Below are 10,168 nucleotides of genomic sequence, written 5' to 3' on the forward strand. Positions count from 1 at the left end.
ACTAATTACAAGAAAGGAAATATAATAATAACATTTGGGAAGATATATTCAAAGTTGCGGCTAAGTGGTTAGCGTGTCGGCTTCACAGTGGGGGACCTGGGTTCAAATCCAGGTCGGTCCACCTGTGTGGAGTTTGGATGTTCTCCCCATGTCTGCGTGGGTTTTCTCCGGGTACTCCGGTTTCCTCCCACATTCCAAAGACATGCATGGTAGGCTGATTGGACACTCTAAATTGCCCCTAGGTATGAGTGTGAGCCTGAATGGTTGTTTGTCTCCTTGTGCTCTGCGATTGGCTGGCCACCAATTCAGGGTATCCCCCGCCTCTGGACCGAGGTCAGCTGGGATGGGCTCCAGCTCCCCCCGCGACCGAAGTGAGGATAAAGCGGTTCAGAAAATGAGATGAGATATTCAAAGTTTAACTGGATTCTGTTAATAGAACAGTAGTTTGTATGTAAATATAAATCCATTTTTGGTACGTACAGTATTTTCGTTCAGTTATCACTTTTACTAATTAAAACATCCGAAAGAGTCTTAAAATAGTCTTTATTTTGCTTTTCAAATGAGGCAAACGGATACTCTGTTGGATTGAAAATAGATGCTTGGAGTTCTCATTTATAAATATATACATCCTCCACTAAGTATAAATAGATCTGAAATAGCTCTTTTACACATTTAAGTAAATCCAATGCTGCATTGTGGCACTTAATAGAGCTGTAAAACACTTGCACAAAAGATGCCTAAACATTTTAAGGACAGTGACAGACATTGCATTTTAAATGTGGCGTTTTTCCATTTTATGTAAAGCCCATTGTTAAAGGTACTTTGAAATACTACTCACTTTAAAATGATAGCATACCAAAATTCTGACAAATATTCCATCAAAAAGTCAGAAAAGGGTTAATAATTTAAGTTGACCCAAATGATTCCCCAATGCAATAAGACAGAGTAACAATGAAATGGTAAAAGACAGCAAGAATTGAGTGGCAAATTCAAATTGTCTATGTTTAAAAAAACTACATACGAGTGCAGTCATTTTCATTTTTTGACAAGGTCACCATTTCTTACGACCTTTAACTCATTGGGCACCATTGACAGTGATAGATGTCCAACACAATTGAACTGAGGCTATTTTAACTAATGTTCACTCGGTGACAATCTTCCAATTTCAAACGAACTATGATTGGCCACGTTTGGTTGTCTATCATCGTCAATGGTACTGAAAAGAGGTAAATATATATAACACATTGTAAAATGATAGACGTGTCACACAACCGTGAATTTACAGAAATTGTCAACATTTAAGATAGGATGTTGGCTAAACAATGTCTAAACAACAGTTCTTAATGCTCCAAGATTCCCATGCTGAGCAGTAGATTTTTTTTTCTCCAAAACAATAAAATACTTGAGAAAAAAGTAGCACAGCTATAAAGTCCAAGTTTTTCAGCATCCATGTGTCATGTCACAGTGAAAAGTCAACATTTTGATTTTACCAAACAGGTAAAATGAACATCAAACATGTTTCACAAATGACAAACAACTCTATTTAGTGGTTTCGGTGTTTTCTTCCGGGAGTAAAAGCCTTCTGGAACGGCTGGTCGCTGCTCGCTGTGTTTCTTTGACGGTTACTGGCGAATGCAAAAGATGTAAAAATTGTCATATGGAGTAAGTGTACTGGCAGAGGCAAATCCTGTTACTCCATGTCGTCCTCATCAAAAATGGGTGGCTCGAAACTGCACAACTCCTCATAGGTCAACCCTGGAAGTCAAAAGAACATGAAGATGAATTCCACCGACTGTCATTTAAAGGGTTAAATCATAGGTTCCAATATCAGCACGCACGAACATCAAAGTATCCTAATCGGGAGGGGAAAAAACGCATCAGTTTAGTGCCGAATAAGAATAACGACATACGTTTCCACTCTTCGATTTCAAGCTCGCGGCTTTCAAAGCTCTGATCGTATGGCTCGGCCTCAGGCTCGTCATCGGGGTCGTGGTACTGAGCGAAGTACGGGTGGGCTAGCGCCTCAGCGGCAGTGATCCGTTTGTCTGTGTCCAGAACCAGCATTTTCTCCAAGAGGTCTACAGCTTCAGGGCAAAAAAAGACAATGTATGTTTTAGACAGCCTTGTATGATGGATGGATCCCCAAAGCATTGTTGCCACAATTAGGATACCGGAAGCATGCAACATGGCAATTTGGTGTAAGCAAAAAAAAAAACAATTCATGGTAAGAAAGACAATGGTCATATTATTATTTATATTTTAAAAATTAGATTAGAGTTGTTGCACCACACAAAATTACCTAGAGGATTGGCACCAATAAACACATCAGCAAAATTCCTCTTGGGCATGTGTGGCAAGGAGCTGATGTAGTTCCTGGCCTAAAAAGAATACAAACGGTTACATCAAAATATTTAATGTGCGGCAACATGTTGCTGACAACCAAGACGGGCACATGACTTCATGCTCCATGCATTTGCTCGTTAACTACTACATGTTAACTTCTATCGAGTCCTGGGCAAGACAAACAATTCAGAGATGCATTGGAGTGAATTGCCAAGTACTGTTTCCGTACTACATTTTTTCTTGAAAATTGAAATCCTTATTGACAATGATTGCTTCCACTAAAAGTTTGGTTGTGGACAAAGTGACAAGTTTGCAAAACAAGGGACTGCTGACAACTTGGCGACCTCTCCAGTGAATATTCAATGAAATGAAAATTTCACATTGTTTGTATATATGACCAGAAAGGAGGCCAATGGAAGATATCCTAAAGTCAATTTCCACGCACGAGGCTAAAAGATATACATTCACATATTGGAATCTTTGGAACATGCGTATGATTTTTTTTCCCGCTCATGTATAATGAATTACTATTTATTACTCCTCTATGACCACAATATTGTGAGCACATCAGATAAGAAATAAAACAACTTTTACAGGGGTGCCTTTCGGGTTGATGTTACTATACTGGAGAAATTAGATTAACAGTTTGATTCTCACGGCCCCCAGAGAAGCACCGCTCTCTGCGCTCACCTCGTGGCTGGGCATCCTGTTTATTAATGACGTCGGCGGTGTTCCAGTCAACCGCATTATCTGCTGAAGCTGGTTTATGTCTATGAAATTGGTGTCAAGGGGAGTATAGCGACAGGAGCAGAGTAGGTTAGGGGAGCCTCTTCTTAATGTAACTGTTGTTGCATTGAGAAGCAGACGCCACGCTTGTAAGCCAATAGATCAGAATAGCAGCAGGCAGAAGAATAAAGATTAAGTGAGCCAGCATCCATCACCAACATTGCACACTTTGGGTGTGTTGGGAATCTTTCAATCATTCTGCACATGGCATTTTTACATAAAGGGCTAGTATATAATACACTCGACACCAAAATTATAAAACCCAAGCCTCAATTACTATTTTTGCACTACAGTGACTTAAGTAATATCCAATTCAGTGCCCCATCAATGCATTGTATTTGTGGATAAACTCTGTATTTTTATCTATATAGGTGCATTTGAATATAAATGCGTCTCAATTAAATGTATGACTCTCTGCAGCTCTTCAGTTGGTTGCTCGGTACTTAATTTCATACAAAGGTATTGATTATCTCGTCAAAGGCACCTCATATGGCATGTTTACTTGTCCCAAAATAATTCACAAATGTGAAGGCGCTTACTATTTTAAGGTAAGTTGTTACATTTTTGCAGACATTTCCCTCTACCATCTATTTGATCACGCCGTTCAGCGAGCCGCATGCCCAAATAATAAATGATCCCACTGTTTTAATTTATAGTACCTTTCAACCAGCCCTGATGGTCAGTCGTTCCAGTTCAGTTGAAAATTACGTTGGTTTAATATGAAGCTACGGCAAATGTTTTACAAAGTTTTTACAAACAAATGTCTATGCATCTAATTTATGATGACATTACGATATATTGGCACTGTGAAAATCAATACTTTTCTATGAACTGACCATTCACAAAACAATGAGGACACTACAGAATATAATGACTCGCATTTGAAACACTCCAAAACACCTCATTACATAGCAACTAGCGAGCAATTCCCAACACAGCCTAACGTGGATGAAGCGAGGCAAACATGCGGTCAGTGAGGCAGCGCGCACGAGCAAGGTGTCGCCACGCAAAAGCCTCGGCGTGACGTCGGCAACTCACAGACTCTGAAGAAATTTTCATCAAGAGCTCAGGCCCCGGCGTTCCCACCAGCAGCATGATTAGCTTCAACTGATCAATATCTACCGGCACACGTTAAAGAAAGACGTCGACAAACGGGCCGACGGGACCTGCGCAGGAGGCGCCGGCCTCCTCGCCGTGCCATTACTTCGCTAACGTGTCAACAGAAGACAGGCAAGGTGTAGGAGAAATAAAAAAAGGAGAAATAAAAAGGCGATGCAGGTGAAGGTTGTGGCTGGGGACGAGAAGGAGAAGGATGACCATGAGGACAAGCAGGACTAGAACATTGGGGCATGCATAAAAGGAAAATATTTTTAAAAATGAAGGAAGAAGAGAATAAAATAAAGTACGACAGAGAAATAAGAGGTGTAGAAAGTGAAAGTGGTTGTGAGCACTGATTACTGACTAGCCAAAAGTTCTAAGTAATAGTGTTAACAAGGGATAAGATAGAAGATAAAAAAGCTGGCTTTAAAATACTAACAATAATTTAAGGATGAAGTTAGCAAATGAAGACAAAGATCGAGACGCTGAAAAAGGGAGGCAGGAACACACAACAAGGGTTATTTCTCAATAAGGGTTATTCCTCTTTCTTATGGACTCCAAAAATGTAATCAGTGTCAGATCAAGAACTGTTCTAAATCAAAGGTAGAATTTGGGGGATTAAGATCCTAAAACACAATTGGCATACTTGGATCTTTAAAAAAATAAAAAACAACAGTTAACAAGTTTGTATTTGCTGGACTTGGTATTTATACCACTCCCTGTTCTCTGAATGTTATTCTTTCAATTTCCCAGGGAATTAACAAGTTCAAACTTGCTATATTTTGGTATTGGGAAACAGCCAAGCAGAAAAAAGGGTAGCAGATTAAAAGGGAGAAGACAAGAGGTTGGTAGCTTTCGAGGGAATACAGAGGAGGATAAGGACTAAGATAAATCAAACAAGGGAAAGGAGAAACACAGGGAAAGAATGGAGGGAGGAGTGGAGTGGGAGAAAAAGGAGGGCAAGAAGGGGGAAAGTGCAAGGGGATAGGTAGGTTCATGAAGAGGAAGGAGGCAGAGTAGGAGGGAGGTGAGAAAGTATAGATAGATATGGTGGGGGCTCGCGGAGGATGTGCAACGGGATTAGAAATGGAAAAAGAAAGGGAGCAGAAGAGAAACACAAAAGTTTTAAAAAATGGAGGATGGAGGAGCACTTCTGTGGTGTTTTCAGAGCTTAGCCATTTGAATAAAAGCTGTGACTAAAGTAGGCCTTGAATCAAATGAGCATTGGTGTCCAAACAATGGAGCATGCACCATTTGTAGTTCTCAACTGGTGGACCACAACCGCTTTCATTCCAAACCGTTTCTGCATTTGAGAATGCTCACGCATTTACAATAAAGAAAGGTTAAGAGTGTAAACTTGACTGTGGTTTTTTTTTTGTAAATAAATAATTAACAAAAATTAATGTTGATGTGAATGGTTACCTACTGTATATTGACAAAATCATTTTTGTCCCACCATTTGAAACTACACATTGTAGACTAAGTGAGTTACACCAGTAGAACATTGACGTGGCGAGCGCGTAGTGTGAAGGGAAGTGAGAAAAATAGTTACTACATGTGCCAAACACGCATCAATTCGTCAGGCTGCTTCAAGTGTGCAGGGAAAAGCATTAAAGTACAAATAGAAGAAACCTAGGAGAAGATCCAACCCAAAAACGATCTTTTACCAAACTGACAACCGACACACTGGCAAAGCATCACTCTCTGAAGGAGAATTCTCATCCAAAGGATACGATCCGTTCCGGGGAACAAAGTTCTTCCTGTGAGAAGTTCGGCCATGATGCAGCCCACTGACCAAATATCCACTGCAACGCACACACATACACACAAGAAAGGTGTGTCAATATTTTATTACTGCATCCGGATGAAAATCACAGTGATGGATATTTTTTTTCAGTGTGATGTCATGTTTTACTCTTTGTACACTTTGAAGGAACGTGGCAACTTAAAACTGGTCACATAATGTATTAATTATGGCTGGTGTTGGTGTATCATCCACACTGCATTGTTAGGTTTATATTTTGTACTAAAAGCTTCAATGTTGCTCTACCTGTCATGTTGTAATGCATCCAGTTCAACATAATCTCTGGGGCACGGTACCAACGGGTGGCCACGTAGCCGGTCATCTCATCGTTGGTGTGCCGCGCCAAGCCAAAATCCAAAATCTGATGGCCAATTATAGGATTTGGCACAAATAGGCACAAAAAAATTGTTTGCCTTAGGCTGTCGTAGTAAAGTGACTCACCTTCAGCTCACAATCCTCATTTACTGCCAGGTTGCTGGGTTTCAGATCCTGACATTAGGAAAACGCATACATGGATTCTATTGTTAGTTGTATGTTTTTATGATCCTGTTGTATCTTGGTCACTGATCGCATGCCAGTGACTGATACAATAAATGAGTTAAAACTACGACAACAAGAGAACAGCTCAATTATCTTTGGCTCACTTGGCACACTAACTTCAGTGGAAAAGAGACAAACACAATACTACTTACTCTGTGAATGATGTCTGCTGAGTGGATGTACTGAGAAGAAATGTTGGAAGAGGGGTGCATTAATGTGCAGTATGGCTTTAGTTTACTGCTACCCATTTAACCATGCACAAAAATATTAAAGTCCCAAGATACTTTAACTCACCTTTAATCCTCTGAGGATCTGGTATATGAGGAACTGTACGTGGTCATCTGTCAGCTTTTGACATTTCACAATGTTGTTGAGGTCCGCGCCCATTAAGTGAGTTACAAGGTACCTGTCGATGAATGACAGATTTAATAAATGGATGGCTAAATCGTCCTAAATTGAATTGGCCAGTTTTTCCTCATGTTATGGAACAACACAGACACACAAAATAAGTCAAACCTACCAGTAATCATTAAATATCAAATAAATCATACTTAAATATGTGCATATGTAATATATATGTAAAATCTCATACAGGAATCTGTAAGTTTTGAAACACTGCTCAAATTACTATAAAACCACTGTAAACATGGGTAACTCTCCCTTAAACATGCCATGCATTGAATTAGTTCAATAGTAAGCTTTCCTAAATAAAATATTGGTTGTGTGGATCAACCCTGTCAGCTAAAAGTATCATTTAGCAAAAAGAGTAATTAAGTATTTGAGAAGTGATTTTTTTATAGGAATTGTTAGGTAAATATAATATTAACATAGTTCGTACATTAATAATATATATATATATAATAATTTATATTAATAGTGCAAATCTCAGCAAAGGTGAACCACATAACAAAACTACCACATAAATAGAAGCCTCCGCCTATAGAATGCCTCTCATAGCTGACACTGTAAAAAGCCTCACCACAGTATTCTGATTCTGAGAGCTATTTTAAATCTTTGATGGGTGGGTGGGGTACACAACTCCTGCCCTGTGTTTCATTTTCAATCTTTAGAGAAAACTCACAATGCTAAGATTGGCATTAGACTGAGGGGACTTTTTTCTTTAAGCCACATAAGACAGTAAAAACTACCACAGTTAAAAATAATTTCATGTTCCTGGGTGCAAGAACTAGGCACTATGACATACGGCAGTTGTGGAAGTGAAAGTTACATTTTCAGCCACTTGGGTGAAGAATGCAGCAAATGTGGTCCGACGGGTCATTTAAGTCACGTGGTTTCCTTTAAAAGCGTCTTCACATTTGGGTTGAATACTTCTAATATTTCCAGGAGAATAAAGAATATGTACCTTCCTCCAAGTCTGCTCATCTCAAGTCATAATTGCAGCGCTATATTAACAAAGGTCCTCGGGCGAAAGGCGCACTACACCCTAAGCTGGTCGCCAGTTAGTCGTAGTGCACACACAGAAACAGACAACCAACAATCACACTGCCAATCAGCGGCAATCGGTCCCAAGCTGCCCGTACCAAAGTCAGGCGAATGAACCGCTACACCATCAGTGACCCGTCTTAATTGTGTCACATTGGAATTCCTAACTCTGAACTCAAGTTGCACAGACACTGTTATTTAGATAAGTAGATATAGATTAAAAATAAATAAAGGAAAAAGAGAGAAAGAAGAGAAATAGACAAACACGTGATTTGTTTACAACTTGCTCTTGAACTTACACATCTGTGAACTCCTTTAGAGATGTGGCGGAGCTAAACACATCCAAGAGGCCAATCACCTGCAAAACAGATGCATCTAATCAACAACACGAGATAAACAATAACAAACTGCGCTAGGATCAAATTTGGATGGAGAATTTAAATAGTGAAAATAATATCCAAATACGTTAGCCTTGAAAATATATTGCCTCATTTTATTAGCACTAACAATGCATGCACTTTTACAGAAATAAATGAACTCACTTTGCAAAATCAGCAAATGTCCTGGCCTACAAAAGACACACGTAAAAGGCGAAAAACGGGAAGCAGCCGACTCACGTTTTCATGCTTCATGTGCTTCAGCAAGCGTAGCTCCCTGTACGTGCGCTTGGCGTGGATGATAGACTGAAAGGGTCTGGAAAGCTTCTTGACAGCCAGTTTCAAACCGCTCTTTACGTCGTAAGCGGAACTGTTGGAAAAACAATCATTCGCCTTTGAAAATATGACCAGTTCTGGTCAAATTCAGGAGGAGGATGTTTTGCATAAAATGGGACCAATTTGGAGTGGTCGAGTGGTTGGTGTTACTATAAACTTGCAAATTTTCTTACTGCCGTTGTATTATTTTGACACTAATGTGATGATTACAGCCACGATAATAAGAGTTTGGATTTACATGAATGGAAATATTGGACTGATGTCACATGTGGAAGCGGCTTTTTATATATATAAAAACCTGTTGGGGGAAAAAACTGAGAAACTATTAAGATAGACTGAAACCATATAAAAAGGTTTGTTCTGCCCCACTGATGAGTGTCACCAATTTTCCTGCGAAAGTGGTAGAGTAAATTGAACTTTTCTATATAAATCGGGCAAATGACTGTATTCAATATTAAAAATAATAAGGTCGAAGAGACCTGGCAACCACTTAAATGGGTCAAGTCAATTCACATTTTTTTAAATGACCCTAAATCACACAATGTCAGGCAATGAGATCGAGTGTCATATAAAGGGTTACCATGCATAATTTTCAATTTATTTCCTTCTGTTCTACACAATGCAGCCAATTTACTTGACTTTGAGTACATACGCACTTTGCTGACATGACGAGAGCATCGCGGCATCCATACGTCATCTACTGAATGTGATGCTAACCTACGCCATTAATAGGGGAACAAGGTTCAACCTTAAAAAGATCATCTGCAACATTGTGTCCTGTACATAATAAGCAAGGGCCGCGTGTCTTTTCTCATTTCAAGTAATTACTTTCCTATAAAAGTTTTTCAGACAAGTAATGGAAACGGCGATGACGCGCTAAACTTTAGCACCGATATCGTAGGCCTCGTTAAAATGAATGGGCGGAGGCTAAAGTTGGTTGAGACACAAAAAGTAAAAAAAAAAAAAGTTGTTTACCAAACGGATCCGTAGGCGCCAGAACCGACCGGGGATAAGTTCTGGTAGCGCTCCGGGACTTCCCATATGGCTTTGTTGACCTCCTGCAGGTAAAACGTGGGTCTTTCTTTCTGTGACATTGCTGCAGACCCCCGAAGACCACAGTTGACTCGCTCGCTCGTTCGTGTCTGGTCTGCAGGATCTAGCAGGACCTGACCTCAACTTCCTCAAAACTTACAACAAACAAAAAAGTGCAACAAAAACGCGGTCGCCTGTTCTTCCTCGTCGTGCAGCAACTGTAAAGTTGGGTTTGTCCTCTTGCGAAATGTTGCAAAATCCCCTTTGGATTGCACTCGCAGATTGTTAAAAGGTTCACGCGTTGTTTTCGACGCCTCGACTTGGCCCGCTTGCCACACGCCTGGCGCCAGTTCTCGCGAGAACAAGGAGTGTCCCAACGCGAGCGAAACTTGCGCTACGTTCAGGTTCA

General features: G+C 40.0%; 1 protein-coding gene across 2 annotated transcripts; it reads right to left on the reverse strand.

Moving 5' to 3' along the window:
- Positions 1-526: 526 nt before the first annotated feature.
- Positions 527-10,126, reverse strand: mapk14a (mitogen-activated protein kinase 14a). Of its 2 annotated transcripts, none has more exons than XM_077607282.1 (12): positions 9,703-10,126; positions 8,632-8,761; positions 8,314-8,372; positions 6,866-6,977; positions 6,724-6,753; positions 6,473-6,520; positions 6,278-6,392; positions 5,961-6,032; positions 3,034-3,113; positions 2,300-2,378; positions 1,911-2,084; positions 527-1,755 (listed from the first exon to the last, which is right to left on the reverse strand). In XM_077607282.1, the coding sequence occupies exons 1-12, from the start codon at positions 9,819-9,821 to the stop codon at positions 1,691-1,693; spliced, it is 1,083 nt and encodes a 360-aa protein (XP_077463408.1). In that variant the 5' UTR covers positions 9,822-10,126; the 3' UTR covers positions 527-1,690. The 2 variants fall into 2 exon arrangements, with proteins under 2 accessions (XP_077463408.1, XP_077463416.1); XM_077607290.1 differs by lacking the exon at positions 3,034-3,113 and adding an exon at positions 4,168-4,247.
- Between the last annotated feature and the right edge of the window lie 42 nt (positions 10,127-10,168).

The sequence above is a fragment of the Stigmatopora argus genome, chromosome 1 (genome assembly GCF_051989625.1).
Source record: "Stigmatopora argus isolate UIUO_Sarg chromosome 1, RoL_Sarg_1.0, whole genome shotgun sequence".
NCBI lineage: Eukaryota > Metazoa > Chordata > Actinopteri > Syngnathiformes > Syngnathidae > Stigmatopora > Stigmatopora argus.